Below are 19,240 nucleotides of genomic sequence, written 5' to 3' on the forward strand. Positions count from 1 at the left end.
ACACCAGACATGTTGGACAACATAATTTTCCAACAAAAGGCATCCTACCAAGACCAAGGTGTAATTAGATAGGATGAGTTACGTAACGAGGTTGGGGTGAATCAATGTAGCTAGCCAAGGGATTATCCCTAATTTTTTAGGAAAATACCTAGGCTCTTAATACGTTATTGCAATTGCAAATAAGATATACAATTAATGGTTTCAAATAATTGTTCAGACTACACAACAATTATTTTAAGATATACAATTTAAAATAAGATTCCAACAATGATATTTGGATTTACACAACACAACGTGAAAATAATAACAAGTTTCATTTCATATATGATTATTATCAGCAACAACCTACATTTTTATTTATTTCCTTTTACTGAGAACTACTCATTATTGTCACCTATGTTATTTAAGAAAATTATGCTCACATTAAGAGCAATCAAGCATCTCTATTATGAGGCAATAATAATAAAACCATAAAGAATAAACTTACCTTGAAAGCTTTTACAATAGCAACATATAATGATAATTGTAACTCATAAAATTGCCACACATTAATTAAAATTAAAATTTTAATATTTGTAATAAATTTCTATAGACCATAGAGAAAACTAAGCTAACAAAAAATATCATCAATTAGAAAAATTCTTTTGAAACTTAATTGCATAGTATATAATATGAGTGAGTAAAGGCCATAACATAGGTCATCATAATTAAATTTCAGGCCAGCAACAACAAATTACTTTTTTTCTTCTTGCTTTAAAATTAAAGAACAATGAATTTTTTTTATAAAAAAGATAAAATATTGTATATAATTCAGAAATGAAAGATAAATGCATATATGATTGACAAAGTATTTCTCTTACTTTAATTAATAATGTTATTCCGAAAAAGGTGAATAATTTTTAAAAACTAAAGAAGAGATGTATATCATTTAAATAAACACCAGGTTATTAATTAGGTGAATATAATTTTTCCTATATAAAAAGATTAAAAAAAAAAGGAATGTTATCAACATACTTCTCTTAATATATTTTCTTATTAATTAATTTATTAAAAATTAAGAAAAAAAAAGTCATTAAATAAGATAGGGTGTGAGACTTACTAATTCTTATATTTTTAAATAAATTTGAATCAATAAAAAGCTATTCAAAAGAAGATGTCAAATAATATATTTCTAACACTCCATTGATCCTTATAAAAAAAATAAAATATTATTTATGATTAGGGATACCTCTTTGAATAACTTATATTTGACTCTTATTTTTTATTAGATTCCTTTACTCCTAAACATGTTTTCATAAAATTTAAAACCATTCGTTCTCCATATAAAAAATAACTATTAACTTTTACTAATTTATATGATTATTTGCTCTCGTCTCATATTTCACAATTTTTTTCTCATATAATCTTCTCTCGAAACGTTCCAAAATATAACTTAAAAAAAATAGACTAAATGCTAATTTAACTTTATAAAATCATGATAATTATTTTTCATTTATGTGTACTCTATCGGCCATATTACTATAAAATAAATAAATTTTTAATATTTTTTTTAAGAACAGCTTTTGATATATTTTTATTTAAAGGTAGTTATTGAATTTTTTAAGAAATAATTTTAATTTAATTATTTAAAAAATATTTTTTTAAAAACCATGCTTTTAAAAAAAATTAAATTTTAAATAAACTGCCCATGATTGTTGAAAAAAAAAAAAAGAGAGAGAGAGAGACTCCAATATATTTGGCTATAATGGTCAAATTTTTGAATGATAGTGTTCTAGAGAATCTTTACTATTTCTATTTCTTAGTAAATTATATTGTTAAAATGGTAGATGACATTTACAATGTAATTTGAGTTTATATTATTAAAGAAGTTAACTAAATAATTGATTGTTTTGCTATTTCTTAATTTGAGTTCTATGGAATATTGTTAAAGAAGTTCCCAGTTCTCTTACTAGTATGATCGAGACATTTCGTGTCTCTATTAAAGATAAAATAAAATAAAATTAAGCAATAAATATAAATTAATTTAATATTATAATTAATCAATTAATTTTAAAGTTTTAATTTTAAGAAAAATATTATATTTTTAATTTTTTAAAATGAAAAGTATAATGATCTACTTTATATATTAGTATATATGTTATTTATTTCGATTCTCCACTAGTTAGATTCATTTTTTTCCTGTCGATAAATCTGATGTAACTCTCCTTTATGATTCTTAAAAGTTTTATTGGGCTTTAAGCCTCCTATTTCATATAAAAAAAATTAAAAAAAATGACGGATTTGAATCCTAAATTTCTTAAACCCTAAAACACTTGTTGTTTCTCAAATTATTCCCTCCCTGCGAAGGAGAGTTCAAACTTGGGAGAAGCAGTTTCCATGGAAACCAAAAAGGCGAAGAAAAGACAAGCAACTTGCGATCCTCATCTCCCAGCCACAACAAACGGACTCCATTTTGGTAAGAATCATATAAGTTATAACGTTTTCAATTTTTACGTGTCTTTTACTCAAGTGTAGGCATAATTTGTGTGACAAATTGATGAACTCACAATAGTTAGTACAAGCTTTTTGCTATTCAAATTTGAATTTTCCTATTAATATACGATTCGTGAAAATTAGAATCTGTATTCCTGTAAAATTCTTGTTCGAATGACAAATTTTAGATAGCATTTAGGTTTGCTACTGGCTAAACTATTTTTACTTGAAAATCCGTTAATGTTAAAGCATGTAAAGATTTACTGTTTGTGTAGATGAGTCCTATCATCATTCTGAGGAGTATCGATTGATATTTATTCTTATACTGAAATCAGATGTAGAGCAAGGTGAGGTTGCAGATGGAGTCCTTCATGATGTTGATTTAAGTGAACTAACTATGGGAGAGAAACTTGCTGGTCTCAGTTTGCCAGATGAAAACAAATTCAGGATTGATAATGAGCTTGATTCTTCTGTCCCAACTAAGCCTCCGAGTGCAGACTCTGTACATGTTTTGCTTAGACAAGCATTAAATGCTGATGATCGCACCCTTTTGCTAGATTGCTTGTATACACAAGATGAGAAGGTTCTTATATTACTGACTTATGTATATTTAGAATAAGAAGTTACCTACCTTTCCAGTTTTTATATGATGTGCATGATGAGTTGATGACTAATATAGCTCCTTTAATCCTTTTGCAGGTTATTACAAAGTCAATTGCACAGTTGAACCCATCGAACGTCGTCAAATTCCTCCACTCTCTCATATCCATTACCGAGTCTAGGTATGACACATCACAGTGGAATTTGGAACATTTATCTTTAAGTTAAACTTTTAACTTATTTGTTTCAAGCCTTAATGAATACAGTTCTGTTATTGCATGAATAGCCACTTATTGAATTCAAAATCTTTTAAAAGCTATTTGACAAGGATTATTTGAGACTTTTCTTGGGATATAGCTACATGCTATACTTTTACTACCAACACTGGACTTTTTTTTGGTGCTGTGGGCGGGGGGTGGGGGGTGGGGGAGTAGACGTAGGATAAAACTGTAACACTCAAGTAATATTGGTGGAGAAATCACTGGCTAAGAGATATTGAACTCACCCCAAGGAATGATGGTTTTCTGTTAACAATTAGGAGTTAGGACATTTGAAGAAAACTCCTATTATTTGGCGAAAACGGGTCAGTCCTTATACTTTGGAACCCTTTTATATATGACATAAACCCTAATTAAAAATAAGTCCTTCCTTTGTAGTATATACTATAATTCAAATAAAAAGAGAGTAAGACTAAAATATGAAGTGAGGCTGCCAAAATACCTATCATTATTCATTAACACTTCGCATTTACAGATTATTGAACAGAAACTTGACATATAATTGTAATTTGTTATTAGAATTTACCCTTTGTCGTGCATCAAAAAATTTTCTATTAAAAAAAATTGCTGTCAGATTCTGCACCAACTCCTGATGCTTTTATTTATAAGCTATTCTCTCGTTATTTTAGGGGTGCTGTAATGGCATGTGCCCTTCCATGGTTCAAGTGTCTAATTCTACAGCATGCAAGTGTGATAATGTCACAGGAATCTTCGTTACATGTTTTGAACTCATTGTATCAGGTAGGGTCTGTTATATTATATATGATGTACTTGACAGGCTTTCTTTATATCACTCGTTTAACCTATGCTTTCCAAGTTACAAGTTCAAGATAAGATATATCATAAAGCATAATATCATATATGTATTTCATATCTGTGGATGTACTTGAGAAAGGCATTTTATTTTCAATTTGATTTCAATAAATTGATTTTTTTGTGTGGATATGCTAGAATTTGGCAATGCATCTTCATCAGTAGTTTAATAAATCAGTTGGATTTAACAATAGAAATAATCTATACCAAGTTTAAGAATATTGCTGAATAATTCAATTACAGGTGCACCTTAGGTAGGCTTCATTTGGTTTGAGTAAACCGTGAATATTAGCACTTAAGCTTTTTGTACCCATACCATAGCGTTTTCCTTAATTGAATCTGTTGTTTTTGTCTAGTTGATTGAATCTAGAGTTTCGACTTTTGAATCTGCCGTTCATCTATCAAGTTGCTTAGACATTCTTTACACAAGGGTAAGTTTCTATTTTCCGCGTTTAAATGTGTTACCAGTATTTGGGATTGGGATCACTTATTCATGGTTTCTTTTAAACAGGTTGTTGATGATGAAGAAGTAGATGAAGGTGAAACAGTGCCAATTATCTATGAGGATGAGGATAGTGCAGAAGAATCCGAGGATCTGGAAAGTGATCAAGATGACAGTGATGAAGGATCTATTGAAGCATTTGAAGGAGTCAGTGATATTGAAGAAAGTAACGATATGATGAGCGAGTGATTTAGTGCGCTTCTTTTCAAGACTCACATAACGAAGCCCCGGCTGACATGTGGCAATCGGGTTTGCAGAAAATGATGTCTAAGTTAAACCAAAGGAAGTAGAATCTTGAAGCACGGTGAACTGAAATAGTAATGCGTGATTTTGCCTATTTTTGCACGCCCATTTGGTCACACCCAAACCATCACAATTTTGCCTAGTTTGAATTAAGACTAGTATATTGCACTGACAGCACAATTATGTAGCATTAGCAGCAAGTAAATTAAATTATACATCATACAATTCCATTTGAAGCGTGCGAGCAACGTTAATTTTAATTCGCCATTCGTGAGACACAAAAGTGTAAATGCACCTAAAAAGAAACAAACCAAGGCTATGGCATTATTATAACATAGTTGACATTAACAAAGGGAAATGGATATCATAAAACATACATGAAACTATGAAATAGAAAGTGCAGATAATAGTACTCCTTAGGTAGGAGGGAATAGCAGCTTATTTAAAAGTAGCTAGCTAGTGATTTCTGCGATTGTCTTGATCATGCTGGCCCAAGCCCAGGGTTTCCTTCACAGCCTCTGTAGCACCTTGGGCCGCACCCATCACCTTCTCCCCTGTCTGCTGAAGGAACCCTTGGGTGTTGTCCTTCCCCGACTGGGCTGATTCCTTCGTGGCCTGGCCCATCCCCGAAGCCTTCTCTTTAGCAGCACCTCTGTTCTCTTGGGCCTTCTCCTTGGCAGCTTGGGAAGTGTCGCAAGTCTTGTCCTTCGCCGATTGGGCTGTTTGTTGGGTCTTATCCTTTGCAGCTTGGGCTGTTTGCTGGGTCTTGTCCTTCGCAGCTTGGGCCATTTCCTGGGCCTTGTCCCTTGCAGCTTGGGCCTTGTCCCCAATATTGCCCATCATCTGGTTCGTCTTTTCCTGACCCACAATGGAAGTTAATCTCTTTCTTTAAACGATTTGGCCATAAAATAAAAACAAACAAATACTTGTTTTTAACGAGGTTATTTATTCAAATATAAGGTAATCAATCATACTTGTGGTTAAAACGTTTTTCTCACACCTCGTATAAATCTCTATTTTTTATTCTAGATAAAAGATGTGTTCTAACTAACATTGAGGTTGCATGAAAAGAATAAAATAGTTGTAATAGATTGTTACCTCAGTTCGGCCCTTGGTTTCACCAGCTTCATAACTTTGGTTATGGGATGCCATGTTTGTTTTCTTGAAAGGGAATCTCAACTCAACTCTCCTTAATATTAACAGTATCTTTTATCAACTATTGCAAACACCTGTGACTGACTATGTTTGAATTGCATTCTTAGTATTTATAGCATTTCATGCCTTCTGTAGTATTACCACGTGTCCTACTTCAAGACACGTGTAAGGCACGTGCCGCTCTTAAGATTCACTGCCCCTTAGAAGATTTTTATCAGCCTCTGGAGTTTCGCCACATTATTTACTTTTCATCATTTCCTTTTTTCAATTTTAATTGCCATATTGTCATGTGAGATAAACAAAAGGAAGAAAGATAACATCAAATCCTACCGATACACCCTCTTCCGCATTCTTTTAAATACATTTTATTATTCTCTTTCAAATATATTTTATTTGATTAATTAAAATTTATTAAAAAATATAATTTAATGAAATTAATCTTATTTAATATTTTTTTACTTTCTAATTTTAATAAATTATTATCAATAAAAATATGTTAAATAAAATGAATTAGAAAATATATTGTTAATATTTTTAATATAATAATAATAATAAGGAGGAGGAGGAGGGTATAAAACACTTAATTTAATTATCTGTTTAGTCAATGACTCTGATATGAATAAACGTGAGTAAATTTCGTAATTCCTCTAAAATTGTGCAGCTGTAGTTAAACTTAAAGAATAATCCTCAATTTTGATTCTAGTACTCGTTTGTTCTCTTATATAAGTATCGAATTCATGTTAAATTTATTATAAAAATATTAAATAATTTTCTTTTTAATTAAATAATTTTTTGGTATGTAAAATAGTAGGGAAAAATGTTGAAAGATATAATAAGTGGATATAACATGAGAAAAATATGGGTAACATACTCACTATGTTAGACACTATGCATAAAAATTAAACTCTCTTGTTTTTTTGTTTTGTTTGTGAAAGACATGGTTGGCGTTGGGCCAAGCAACAAAGATACCGACCAAACAAAAAAAAAAAGCAGAGAAAGCAATTAGTAAGCAGAGTATGAGAAACGAGAAGAGTTAATAGGAATTAAGAAGCAGGTTTAGGGCATGGATTAAATAAAAGAGAAAAAGCATTAATTTAATGAGGAAGAACAAGAGAAACTGTTTGTTTACTTTATCGAGTTGAAGGTTGGAGCCGAAGAAGGCGAAACGAGAGAGACAGAGAGATTAATCGATTAAGGGAAGGGTTTAGTTGAGTGAGGGTTTTGAATTCGCAGAATCGATAATGTCTCTGACGAGCGTGAAAATGTCTTCGGAAGTGTGGTTAAGTTGCGTCACTCACGCATTGTCCACCGAAACCGAAGAAATCATGGGCCTTCTCCTCGGCGACATTCAGGTAAAACCTAATTCAACTTTCCTTCGCTATTCTCCATTCAATTCAATTCAACTCGCTGACTTTCGAATTCCACAATTCAGCATTCCAAAAACGGCAGCGTCACGGCATTGATATGGGGAGCGTCGCCGCAAACGAGGTCCGATCGCCGCAAGGATCGCGTCGAAACGAATCCCGAGCAGTTGGCCGCGGCCTCCGCCCTCGCCGAGAGGATGACCTCCGCCACCGGCAGAACCACCAGAGTCATCGGCTGGTACCACTCGCACCCTCACATTACGGTTCTCCCTTCGCACGTTGACGTGCGGACTCAGGCAATGTATCAGCTTCTCGATTCTGGATTCATTGGCTTGATTTTTTCATGCTATAGTGAGGATGTAAACAAGGTTTGTCTTCACTCTTCAATGCATGGTGAAAATTGAAAATTGACAATTAACATGGAATGACAGCTTTGTTGGACTGTGTACAGGTGGGAAGGATTCAGGTCATTGCTTTCCAGTCCTCTGATGGGAAGCAGAGTTCCATTTCACGGCCTGTGCCTTTGTCTCCTGTAAATAGAAGCTCTGTTATTGATATTGATTCGTCGCCCAGTTCCTCGGAGAATGTCTCTGTGCGATCTGGTTACTTTAAGGCAGATGGCACTGAGCAAGACACCGGGGATTCGACAAGTGTTGGTGCTAGTAAGGTATAATTTGTTGTATCTCGAATTGGTTTTAAGATGAGTGTTGTTGCTAGTATGGTATAATTTGTCGTGTCTCGAATTGAATAGGCAACGGTTTTTAGAATGTAGGAAAAACATGGTGCAGCTTATGCCTTGTTGAATTTGTAAGACTAGGGTGTTTCTTTGTTAAAATTCAGTTCTGTTTGTTTTCTGCTTTTCTATCTTCGTTTTTGAACAAAATGTCTTACATGACCTTGCAGAGTGTTTTTTTAATGTTAAGATACTGTCATGCCGGAATGTTTTTTTAGTGTTCCCTTCCCTTCCAGTGTGGTGTTGTGATGTATTGATAGTATGGCAAAGTTTTCTGTGCAAGATACTCGAACCAACAAGCTTTAGAATCCCATCTTCTTTTCTACATCTGAAAAGCAGAAATTGGATTGAGTGATGGGAACTGAGATCCAAATGGGTTAGGAAGGATCTGCTGATAGATTGGAGGCAGTTATTATTAGGGGTATGTATATATGTGTGTGTGTATATGTATGTATATAACTTATTGTGTATTAGTAATTCTGTATGGGAAACTGCATGATGGCAGCTTTCATAGAAAATAACTGATGTAAGTTATGTATTAGGAGGATTAAGGCTAATACTAGGGGGTGTAATTAAGAAATTAGTTATTTGTAGTTTGTCAGTCCAGAATACTCTCTATAGGAGACTTTTTGTCGTTGGACAACAAGTATATTATCTATGATTTTTGTGTTCAGTATAGTATTTTACTAGTTTATCAATTTTTGTTTTATCGTATAATCAATCACCCTCAGCATGTGGCTAAACTGCTTTTTTTTTTTTTTTTTCTTCCTGAAAGTAGTTTTACTTGAGGATAATGTAATTCTTTTCCATTATAATGGGCCAGTTTGTTTGAAATTAAAAATAAGTGTTTTTAAAAAATTGCTTTTAGAAAAACAATTCTTTAAGAAGCAAGTAAAAGTCGTTTCTTAAAAAAAAAACAAAGAACATGTCTTTTTTTCCAAATAAGAGTTTAGACAAACATGTCAAAAGTAGAAAATTGATTATTTTATTAAAGAAAAGTTTTTTAGGAAAAAATAGTTTGAACAAACTGACCCAATGCTCACTTGTGTATATACCTTTTTGTGTTCATATGGCAAAATGAGGGTATAACCTGAAACGCAAACACTCCAGCTTCATCTCGTGGGAAATGAATTCTGTCCATTGAGACTGCCCTATTAATAAATTAGACTTGTTTCTTGTTCTGTACAGGATAAAAATACTGCATTCTGTGTTTCCTTTTTTTTTTTTAATGTATATTTATGCAATTATATATTTTGGCTAGGATGGGGGAAGATCAGACTTAGGGAATTTCTTCGCTAATGCTGATGCCAACTATCTAGGGAGAGATAAAAGTGGAGGAAACTACCATCTCAACAATTTGGAGTCCAACACAGTTGATGTTGATCCCATGGATATGTCAGAAAGTATGCAGGAGGCTATGCATCGTTCAAATTTGGAAATGAGGTATAGAATATTGATGAGTATATAATTGACCACTGATATATTTATCAACTGATATTTTTCAGGCCTAATTTTGGTATTGCGATTCAATCATGTGATTCATGTCCCCTTGAAACATAGGGGAACATGGTGACGGCTGTTTCAGTTCTAAAGCCTCAAGTACCTGTGACTTGATAAGGATGTGGATAGCTGTTATAAAGACAGACAGGAATATTATGGGAAGAACCCAGTATCCATTTGTCCTGAACAATAGTTGGCTTCTGTTTGAACATAAATTCTAGCCTGCCTTGAAAACATTCCCTCTAATGCTTCTCAGCGATGATTCCTCTTTGGTTATCTAAAACTTTCCTTCACACATTTGCGCCAATGTGTATCACAGGCCATTAATATCTTATTACACCATAAATTTTCTATTAATGTAATCCCATAATGGGGATAGGCATTCTTTGAATACTTCTCAATATCTGTTGGTTAAAGTGTAAATGATAAATAGATGCTATAATTGTAGAGCATCTCTTTAATATAAAATAGTAGTACCTCTTTCTGTCTTCTTTGTATTATGATTGGTCAGGTCAACCATATTTAATCATTTATGAGGTTGAAAAGATAGTTTCTCTCAATCTTGGGTTTTAAATTGGCTTTTATTGGTTGCAGTGGTGCAGAATATGTAAGAAAAGAAATTCCTCTTCATGTTTTGCCAGCCCCATCACTAATCAACCTTGATTCACCACTATCGTCATACACAGATCTGCAACGTGTACTATTTGAAGAGGAGCAAAATGCTTATAATCAAGCCATCTCACAAAATATGAGGTGATAATTTGGTAGACTATATGCTCAATCTTAATACTTAAATGAAGATTTTATGGAAGTTTTTTTTTTTTGGGGTGGGGTATTGAGATGGGAGCATTTTATTCACATTAATTATATATCATCATTTTTTTACTGTCTTTAATTTCCTATGTGCCATTCATTTGTACTTCGCAGAGATGGGAAAGTGCATCCACTGACTTTCATACACCATACTTCAACTTATCAGGCTTCCTTGTGCAAGTTGATTGAATATTGGTCAGAGCAAAATGTCCATTTTTCTATTCCTCTCTTTCGTCTTTATTACTACTTCTCCAATAATCATTTACTACTTTTCTGACTTTACAGTTTAAGTCCTGCAATAAATGCACTTCAAGATCGACTGAGAGAGAATGAAATTCGGGTATTTAACTATTTATCAACTTTTATAGTTGCATCATGATAGTTTTTGATTGACCACATTACTAGCTTCTAAAAGTTTAAGGGATTTTGGATATATATTTCAAATCCTTCTAGCCCAATCCTCTCAATCTGTTATTTGATGCTTCAGTAAATTTGAGATTTTTTTTGTCAACCAGGACTCTACGTTTGTTCAATCATTCTAAACATGTGTTGCACTTATGTTTTTGATATAACAGTTAGCATTTCTGAGTGAAGAAGCCAAAAGTCTGGAGGCTGAGGCATATAGAGGGAGTGAGGCAGGTTTGGGATCTCCACGTCAAGTTGCATCTCCTGTACATCGAGGAGGTTCCTCCCCTGGTGTGAGAAACTTGCAAGGTTCTCCTGAATCACTCGGTTCTAGGAGTGTAGCTAGTCCTAGTAGCCGGAGCAGAAAAGGATATTAAAGCGACACTGTCTTTGGATGTAATGCTTCAACCAATATAAACGATGATAATCTATGATGGTTTTGCTAAAATGGGATGTTTAATGCGTAGAATGTGCATGGAAATGGTATTGCCTCATCAAAGTTTGCTAGATGAAAATGATGCTAAATGAAGTATTCTGCTAGTGAGTCTAATAGTGTAGAAATGGTGATTTCATTCACTTGGATGTCGCCACGGACTGATCCGGATCCTTGGGCTAATGAAGTTAAAAGCTGATGAGGGGAGAAAGAAAATTGTGTGCACAGAATCGTATACTGTCGCAATTTGCTGGTATTTTCAACGTGGAAAAGGATTTTTGTAAAAAAAAGAAAGAAAAAGAAAAAAAAAAAAAAGAAGTTTAATGACAAGTGATTTGGTTAAGCATGGCCAAACGATGGAAAGGGATACTGAAATAAATGATAAACATAAACTATTTTTTCATAATCCTTACCCAGCATTAGCTGGATAGTATTTGAAGATGTAACTGGGGCTTGCTTGCCTCGACAACACTTTCAATTTACCCTTATTATGTTCTACGATGATAACATGAAGAAAAAGATCCTTTTTGTCAGTGTGTTTGCCTCTGGTTCCCGTTGCTCAAGTCGTAGAATTCGGTTTAGGTTGCCAATCCCATGGGCCATGGCTAATTAGTTCAACTTGGGTCATTTTTATTCACAGCCCAAAATACGAGAAAAAAACAGTTGAAGATCCCTTCATTTCACTAGATCAAACATCATTAACAACTGCTCTCTCTTGTGTGTGAGATCATGACGGCCATTGACTCGATGAGCACAATCATTCCTTGAGATTGAACACAGGTTTGCACCCTAGTTCACCCCAACCAAATATAGTGACTAGTTTGAATGTTTGATAGTCCAGATAAAAAGTAATAATAATAAATTATCATAATTTATTTTTAATTTCTTGTTTGGTGAGTTGATATGATTAAAAGGTTTGATAACATGACCGTAATAGGAATTATTGTAATTTAAAATAATATTTATTGATTTAAATTTAAAAGCAATAACATGATCATAATAATAATAATTTAAAATTTAAAATAATAACCTCGCTCTCATGTCTATCTATAAATCTATGTAAACTGTACTTGCTTAGTGGATGGAAATCTTTTGGTGTCGAGCCTCGAATCCAAGACATTGTAATTACGGTAGTAGTAGTTGAAAAACTTACCAACAAGTTAGGCTCAAGATCAACCACTCATGGAAATCTAAATTTTCCAATGGTTGTTAGATCAAATTAAATTTAATGATTTAATTATACTCAAATGAAAAAAATAAATTGGTAACATTAATAATATTTATTGCATAATCCTTACTCAACTGAATAAAATTAACTGATTTATACACTAATTAAGAAAGTTAATTAATTTGATAAAGCTAATTATTATCATTTAATTTTGTTAATTTTAACTAAAAATATATTTTTCTGTAAAATAAGCTCGTATTTTATGTTCGTTGCCTTCTCTTAATAATAAAAAACAATTTGAAAAAAAAAGTCAACAATTGAAATTACTACTTTAAAAAAATAGAAATTAATAATTCCAAATCCAATTTGAATTTGGATTCCAATTACCCACAGAAGAATGTTTTGTTCGAAAACTACGAAAATTAAATTTGGATTTTTATGATGTGAGAAAAAAATAATTTAAAAGATAATTATATTTTTTCTTCTTTTTATAAAGTGTGGTTGTATATTTGAATAACTTTGTAATCAAATATACAAATTTATATTCTATACCTTCCTTCATTGAAATTTAATATCAAATATAAAAATCATTAAAAACATAATCTAAATTAAATGAAAAATATTTTAGAGATATTAATTATATAAAATCTTAACAAACTTATTTATATTTTGATCAACTATTCATGCAGTATTAATATATATATATATATATATATATATATATATATATATATATATATATTCTATTTGAATATTGTTTTTTTTATTAAAATTAAAGTTTTTTTTTTTAAATAGAGAAACTTTTAAAAATACTTCTAACTTATATTCGAATAAAAGTATTTTTTATAAATTACTAGATATACACACATATAAATTAAAATAGTTCTACATTTTGTAAATGTTTCACTTTTTATTACATTTATTATCATTTGACTATTCTTATCTCATAAATACTTCACTCAAACAATTTATTTTGTAATTCTCATATTAAACAAACCATCTATTATCTAGCAATTTGTAACTAAATATAAAATGATATATATATATATATATATATATATATATATATATATATTATCTTTAAAATTTGAAATATCACTTATATTATTTTTATATTTGCTTCAATATTTTTAACTTTTTATCTCTTTGAATATATCATTTTCATACTTTTAAGATATTATAAATAATTAAAAATAATTTTATATCATAATAAAAAACATCTATCTAAAATACAATTTATATATATATAATTATTTATTAATTATAAATTTATCTATAACAATATGAAATAAATAATTATCTTTTACATTGCATATGGACTAAAAATTTATTAAATGAATGGCTTTTATCTCCATGTGTATCTATAAAAATGTTATTAAATAAAAATACCTAATTTTATTTAATACTTATCAAAGTTTATAACAATATTTTTTAAGATACATAGCCATTAAATGCATAGTAATTAAACTCATTTTAAATATATAAAAAAGATGTAAACAAACACATGTTTATAGATAAATTAATCAAAATCAAAATAAAAATGTTGTTAAAATTTAAAAGTAGAGTTGACCCACTAGAAATTTGATTTGCGATATCTAAATATACTATTATTAGAGAGAAGGTAAAATTACAAGTGTAGCCCTGCCCAGCTGTAACCGTCAATCTTGGTTCATTCATTCGTTCCATGTTGTCTGTCTTCTTTTTTCTTTGCTCTTCCAAGTTTCAAGTCTTATGCTATTCACTTCCCAACCCTTTACCCTTTACACGCTCCCAATGGCTTCATGTGAGTTTTCCCTCTTTTTTTTCTTTCTTCTAATTATAAATTACAATTGCTACTTCATAAAGGTAGAAGCTTTTTCATTCCACACCCTTTGTGCTGTCCATAATTTTATCTTTTGCATGTGCTTTGCAATATCAGAGACTGTGGGTGGAGTTGGAATATCCAATGCTGAATTTCATACCAAAATTTATGTATCTCCTTTTTCATCCTTTTCAGCGCGTAATTAATTATTAAGATGGCAAATGTCATGTTTGAGTTATCTATTATCTAATTTGCTTTCTACTGATGCTGGGTTCTAATTTTAGATTAGATAAATAACAAATTGTGACTTAAAATAGGCGGAGCAACATAAGTAATCATGATTAAGAATAAAGTAGATTGCCACATAAAGGGTAGGAAGAATTTTAAAATTCCTAGGTTTGAATCCTGTCGCCGTTTTTGTAATTCCTATAGAACAAGAAAAGATTGATGTTAAATTCATGAATTGCTGCAGCCTTCGGGTTTATGTCTTTCCATTTTTCTTTTCTTTCTTGAATCTGAATATTTCAATAAACAACTTGATTGGTTGGCTTCCAATATCTTTTTTTTTTTTTTTTGGTTTTATGTTGGTGTTTAAAGCTGCTTGGTGCCTTGGTATATTCATTCCATGACTTAAGCTTAGCAGATTGTTGCGGATAGTTCTTCTTGTCCTTTAATTTGTGATCCCACTGGATTCCTGTTCTTCAATTCAGGAGTATACGTGGGCTTTCTGTTCTAAGCCTCAAAGATGGACTGCAAAGTCGAATAAATAGGACTTCAGGAGTATGTGACTGATTTATGAGAAAAGAACATTGGTTATAACAACTTCCATTGCCAATGCAAAGAATATGTGTTTCCATGAATAGCACTTTCATGTGTAAAACTAAAAATATAATCCTAATTAGTGTTGAAATGATATTTATCAGCACCATGATCACATCTACTGCACTCACTTTCTTCATTCTAAACTCTGTCAAAGACGCTATGTAGTCTAAGAAGCTATCAGAATTTCCTATTATTTTGTTTTTTCTTAAGTATTTTTCTCTTTTATATCATCAAAGCATTTTGTTGGTGTGAATTTGTTTTCAATAAATCAGAGCATTGTTCAAATATGCAAGACAAATTTTGTAACATTTTAAAGAAACTTTATTTGTTCATCAATTATTATGTTGTCTTGATATGTAGATACTTACTAATGAAACTATGAAAGAACATTATGTAGTTTTTTTATACCACCAAATGGTTATTTAGATGTATTCCCTAAAAATAATGGCTATTTGCATCATTAATTCTATTGCAGGTAGCTTAGGGACCTCAAACATTAAACTATTGAACTTGCACTTTGGTGGAATAAAATTTGGCCTTTCTCAGCAATATGGTACAAGAAGCTGGATCAGTAGGCAGTCATTGCAGTACACTAGTTTGGTCATGTCACGACAGACAGTTAGGTTTTTAGCATCACCGAATGACCCATCGCCAGATATCGAATGTAAGTTATTCTATTTTTATTTTTATTTTTTTACATTTTTTTTCCTTGTATAGACTATCTAAAAATTTTAATTGCTATATTACTCTACTTAGGATAGTGCTTTTCATATAGAATCTGAGGAACTTCTATGGCAAAACGGTTACACTAGTTTGCAATTTGCTGTGATACAAGGAATATGGACACTAGACAGGAACTTGCACTAGTCTATGTTGGCTAATTTACAGTACTTAATATTTTGAGTAAAGACTGGAACTATTTAATATACCATTTAAAGCAACTGAATTGAAGTTTTGCACAAGGCAAAAGCCTATTAACTTGATATTTTGTCCTTTATTCTGACTTCTATAACATACTTTAAATGATTACACATCAGTTGTTACAAAGTCAGAAGAAGATTCTGAAGAGAATAAATCATCAGGCTTGACAAGTGAGCTGATTCCTAATTTTAATGAGGTTAGTGCTTGGAATATCTCATTGTCTATTCATCTATTTCTCTGCTCAATTGTCTGGAGCAATAACCATCTATAAAACAGATCCAAATTTGTGATGACATTCTTCTGTGGTCTGTCATCTATAACCTTATTTGTTAATTAAGTTTTTGACTACTTTTAAGGTTATTTTCATTTTTCAACCCTTGGTTTGACCTGATTTCTATTGACCCTGTTTGATTTATGAGTAAATTGCTTCATATTTATGAAACCATTTTATTTTATGTATATAATATTATGTGCTTTCAATATGTTGCCAGTATACATTTGGTCTAAAATTGGCCAACACCGTGCTTGAATTCTTGCCCTACATTAGGTTCTTGACCTTAAGCTCTTTCAGATTAAACTGGCAAAAATAAGGGTTCAGTTTGTGTCCGAGCTTATGAACCTACCAGATGTTTAACATCCTAAGGCTTGACCTACAGCACACTGGTCAGGCATGTGATCTCATTGGAATGCATCGTCACTCTCAACTGCAAGTCTATTTTCTACCATATCCTTGATGAATGGAAAATTTGAAGTCCTCGTGCCATTTACAAAGTCATGTATTTCTATATGCATGGATAATCTTCTTTTAAAATTTTAAAACTTGTAATCTCTTTACAGGTGGAGTTCCTGCTCACAAAATTATGTGACACAAGTTCAATTGGGGAGTTAGATTTAAAGGTAAGCACGATGAAGTTGAATCTTTAATTTCTTCATCGGCACAATATTATTCAATTTCTCTCTCATAATGGCATTAGATACATTACTTAAATCTTTCTTCCTATTGTTGTTTCTTCTCTTTATTGTCATCTGCCCAACCTCCAAATGATTTCAGCTTGCTGGGTTTCACCTGCATGTAGTGAGGGATTTGGGTGAAAATATTAAAACTCTACCCTCAGCGAGTCCTGCTTCTGTAAGTATAAATAATGTTCCAGAAACACCTAAAACAAATGGATCAGTTTCTACAACTTCGTTGGCCATCTCAAATCCAGTACCTTCTCTAGGGTCTATCCAGAGATTCCTAGACAAAGCTGCTGATGAAGGCTTGGTAATAATTCAGTCTCCAAAGGTAAGGATCTGAAACTTATACTTTACATTCTTTACATAATGCACTCTAAAACCGTAGAACAGGTTGGTTTCTTCAGGAGATCACGAACCATAAAGGGGAAGCGTGCTCCACCTTCATGTAAAGAGGTATAGTTGTTCCCAGCTTTTCTCTTTTCCTTTTTCTGGGGAAATCTTGTTATTCTTCTACATAATACATTGACACCTTTTGTGGATATAGAGAAATATACAACTTGTAAAAATTTATTTATTTTTTATGATTTTCTATCTCTATCTGTTTGACAATTAAATACATGATTATTAAATTGCATGTTTTGAAAACAAGACTGGTAGGTAGGTAATTCACAAAATTTGGTTAATTATTATTCTGGCTTTTGTTTGGTGTTTTTGATGAAGTTGTGCTGTGTATCAATTGACAGAAACAAAATGTTGAGGAGGGGCAGGTGATTTGTTATATTGAACAACTTGGTGGAGAGCTGCCAATTGAGGTTTGTGTCTTGACCTCTCTTCCAGGTTGCCATGATTATGATATGATTATTAACAGTTTCTGATTCATGTTTGTAGTCTGATGTGACGGGGGAGGTCATCAAGATACTACGAAAGGATGGTGGTTAGTTTCCTGAATCAATTTAATTTAATTAGGGTCTGTATTGATAAATTTCTCTAGAAACACTTCTAAGAGAGAAAAATAATAAGAAAAATAGAAATAAGCTTCTTGATGTGAGTTAAAAATAAGATTTTGTAGAAACTAACAGAAGAAAACTGCTACATATTAGGTTATGTATAATTTAATTTCAACTTATGGAAAAACTTGTTTCATTTTTTTTTTCGTTCTTATTTTACCTTCTTAAGAGGTGTTTGTGGGAAAGTTTACCCAAAAAGACTCCTACTCTCTAAGGACTAGACTAGGACTAGTACTGTGTGGTGTAACTCTTATTTGTGTTTGACAGATCCTGTTGGATATGGTGACGCACTTGTTGCAATATTGCCATCTTTCCCCGGAATAAAGAAGCTTCAATAGGTTTCATTTTTTTGAGGAAGAGACATCCCTTGCCAGCCATGCTGTAATTGACTCTACATATATTCTTTACTCTTGAGTTCCTGTGGTCCATAGCTTGTTTGTTTTTTTTTTTACTTTTAGTATTAGTTTTGCATCGCATAGACAATGGTAAAATAAAACAACTCTATTTTCTCATTCATTTTCTTGTTCCTGTTGTCACGCTCTTGCATTTTGGTTTGCAAATGGCCGTATATTCAAGACACTAGAACGAGAATGAAGTGATTTACTTGCAAAAACCATTTCCATAGCAATCGGCACACCTGTCTATCAACAATTTGTTTCTAAATTATATGTAGTTAAGGCTGCAAAGTAGCTGATTTAATTTAAAAAATGGTTATTAAAAATTTAAGTGACGATCTTAAATTATTTTATATTGAAATGCCATTTGCTAATTTATTGTATTAAATGAAAATGTTCACTTAATTTTTTTATTTGTACACTGATTTTAAATTAAAACAAGGTGTGAGTTATAACAATAACAATGTTTGAATATTATTGTTATTTATTTATTTAATCGTACTTTTATTAGATCTTTAATCATTTTTTTATGATTTTTATTTGTCTAACAATCATTATAAATATTAGTATTGTTATTTTCATTGTTAATATTTTTTAATGAAAATAACTTACTAATCTATGAGATTGGTGGTTATTTGTGGTAATTAATGAGTGTGCTTTATAAATACTTTTAATTTTGTTATGTACCTGGATCTTATATAATGTAAATAAGTAATTTTTCATATATTAAAGGCTAAAAACCTATTTTGGTCTCTTATAATAATTGTTTATTTTAATTTAGTCCTAGTTTTATTTTTTGTCTCAATTTGTTCTCTAATAAATTAATTGGTTGCAATGTGGGACTTCTGTCTAAATTAT

At 31.5% G+C, this 19,240-nt stretch overlaps 4 protein-coding genes across 5 annotated transcripts; 3 read left to right on the forward strand and 1 right to left on the reverse strand.

The window, feature by feature from the left end:
* The first annotated feature begins 2,236 nt into the window (after positions 1-2,236).
* LOC109805784 (WD repeat protein) lies at positions 2,237-5,144 on the forward strand. The gene is made up of 6 exons (XM_020367987.3): positions 2,237-2,455; positions 2,808-3,055; positions 3,172-3,254; positions 3,980-4,091; positions 4,520-4,594; positions 4,675-5,144. Exons 1-6 carry the CDS (start codon positions 2,377-2,379, stop codon positions 4,852-4,854), a joined length of 777 nt encoding a protein of 258 aa, XP_020223576.1. The 5' UTR covers positions 2,237-2,376; the 3' UTR covers positions 4,855-5,144.
* Positions 4,647-6,161, reverse strand: LOC109805786 (uncharacterized). 2 transcript variants are annotated; one of them, XM_029272867.2, is made up of 3 exons: positions 6,007-6,161; positions 5,367-5,766; positions 4,647-4,702 (listed from the first exon to the last, which is right to left on the reverse strand). In XM_029272867.2, exons 1-3 carry the CDS (start codon positions 6,058-6,060, stop codon positions 4,647-4,649), a joined length of 510 nt encoding a protein of 169 aa, XP_029128700.1. In that variant the 5' UTR covers positions 6,061-6,161. The 2 variants fall into 2 exon arrangements, with proteins under 2 accessions (XP_029128700.1, XP_020223579.1); XM_020367990.2 differs by lacking the exon at positions 4,647-4,702 and having other exon boundaries at positions 5,211-5,766.
* An 845-nt stretch (positions 6,162-7,006) lies between these two features.
* On the forward strand, positions 7,007-11,418 carry LOC109805779 (uncharacterized). The gene is made up of 8 exons (XM_020367982.3): positions 7,007-7,415; positions 7,496-7,795; positions 7,879-8,094; positions 9,422-9,603; positions 10,255-10,413; positions 10,588-10,668; positions 10,759-10,813; positions 11,049-11,418. Exons 1-8 carry the CDS (start codon positions 7,305-7,307, stop codon positions 11,253-11,255), a joined length of 1,311 nt encoding a protein of 436 aa, XP_020223571.1. The 5' UTR covers positions 7,007-7,304; the 3' UTR covers positions 11,256-11,418.
* Positions 11,419-14,105: 2,687 nt separating this feature from the next.
* Positions 14,106-18,503, forward strand: LOC109805781 (Single hybrid motif superfamily protein). Its single transcript, XM_020367984.3, has 9 exons — positions 14,106-14,262; positions 15,578-15,766; positions 16,140-16,219; positions 16,861-16,920; positions 17,075-17,308; positions 17,371-17,433; positions 17,724-17,792; positions 17,869-17,914; positions 18,255-18,503. Exons 1-9 carry the CDS (start codon positions 14,211-14,213, stop codon positions 18,323-18,325), a joined length of 864 nt encoding a protein of 287 aa, XP_020223573.1. The 5' UTR covers positions 14,106-14,210; the 3' UTR covers positions 18,326-18,503.
* The last annotated feature ends 737 nt before the right edge of the window (positions 18,504-19,240 follow it).

Source organism: Cajanus cajan, chromosome 10, assembly GCF_000230855.2.
Source record: "Cajanus cajan strain Asha chromosome 10, NIPB_CcT2T_4, whole genome shotgun sequence".
NCBI lineage: Eukaryota > Viridiplantae > Streptophyta > Magnoliopsida > Fabales > Fabaceae > Cajanus > Cajanus cajan.

Bases quoted from the DNA above. Each gene is read 5' to 3' on its own strand.
- LOC109805784 (XM_020367987.3), top strand. From the start codon at position 2,377: ATGGAAACCAAAAAGGCGAAGAAAAGACAAGCAACTTGCGATCCTCAT. The intron at 3,056-3,171 runs GTTCTTATATTA...ATCCTTTTGCAG, and splicing joins TGTATACACAAGATGAGAAG to GTTATTACAAAGTCAATTGC. The intron at 4,092-4,519 runs GTAGGGTCTGTT...GTTTTTGTCTAG, and splicing joins TTTTGAACTCATTGTATCAG to TTGATTGAATCTAGAGTTTC.
- LOC109805786 (XM_029272867.2), bottom strand. From the start codon at position 6,060: ATGGCATCCCATAACCAAAGTTATGAAGCTGGTGAAACCAAGGGCCGA. The intron at 5,767-6,006 runs GTAACAATCTAT...ATTGTGGGTCAG, and splicing joins AAACCAAGGGCCGAACTGAG to GAAAAGACGAACCAGATGAT. The intron at 4,703-5,366 runs AGCTAGCTACTT...GCACTGTTTCAC, and splicing joins AGACAATCGCAGAAATCACT to CTTCATCTACTTCTTCATCA.
- LOC109805779 (XM_020367982.3), top strand. From the start codon at position 7,305: ATGTCTCTGACGAGCGTGAAAATGTCTTCGGAAGTGTGGTTAAGTTGC. The intron at 7,416-7,495 runs GTAAAACCTAAT...TCCACAATTCAG, and splicing joins TTCTCCTCGGCGACATTCAG to CATTCCAAAAACGGCAGCGT. The intron at 9,604-10,254 runs GTATAGAATATT...TATTGGTTGCAG, and splicing joins CGTTCAAATTTGGAAATGAG to TGGTGCAGAATATGTAAGAA.
- LOC109805781 (XM_020367984.3), top strand. From the start codon at position 14,211: ATGCTATTCACTTCCCAACCCTTTACCCTTTACACGCTCCCAATGGCT. The intron at 14,263-15,577 runs GTGAGTTTTCCC...ATTCTATTGCAG, and splicing joins CACGCTCCCAATGGCTTCAT to GTAGCTTAGGGACCTCAAAC. The intron at 16,921-17,074 runs GTAAGCACGATG...AAATGATTTCAG, and splicing joins TTGGGGAGTTAGATTTAAAG to CTTGCTGGGTTTCACCTGCA.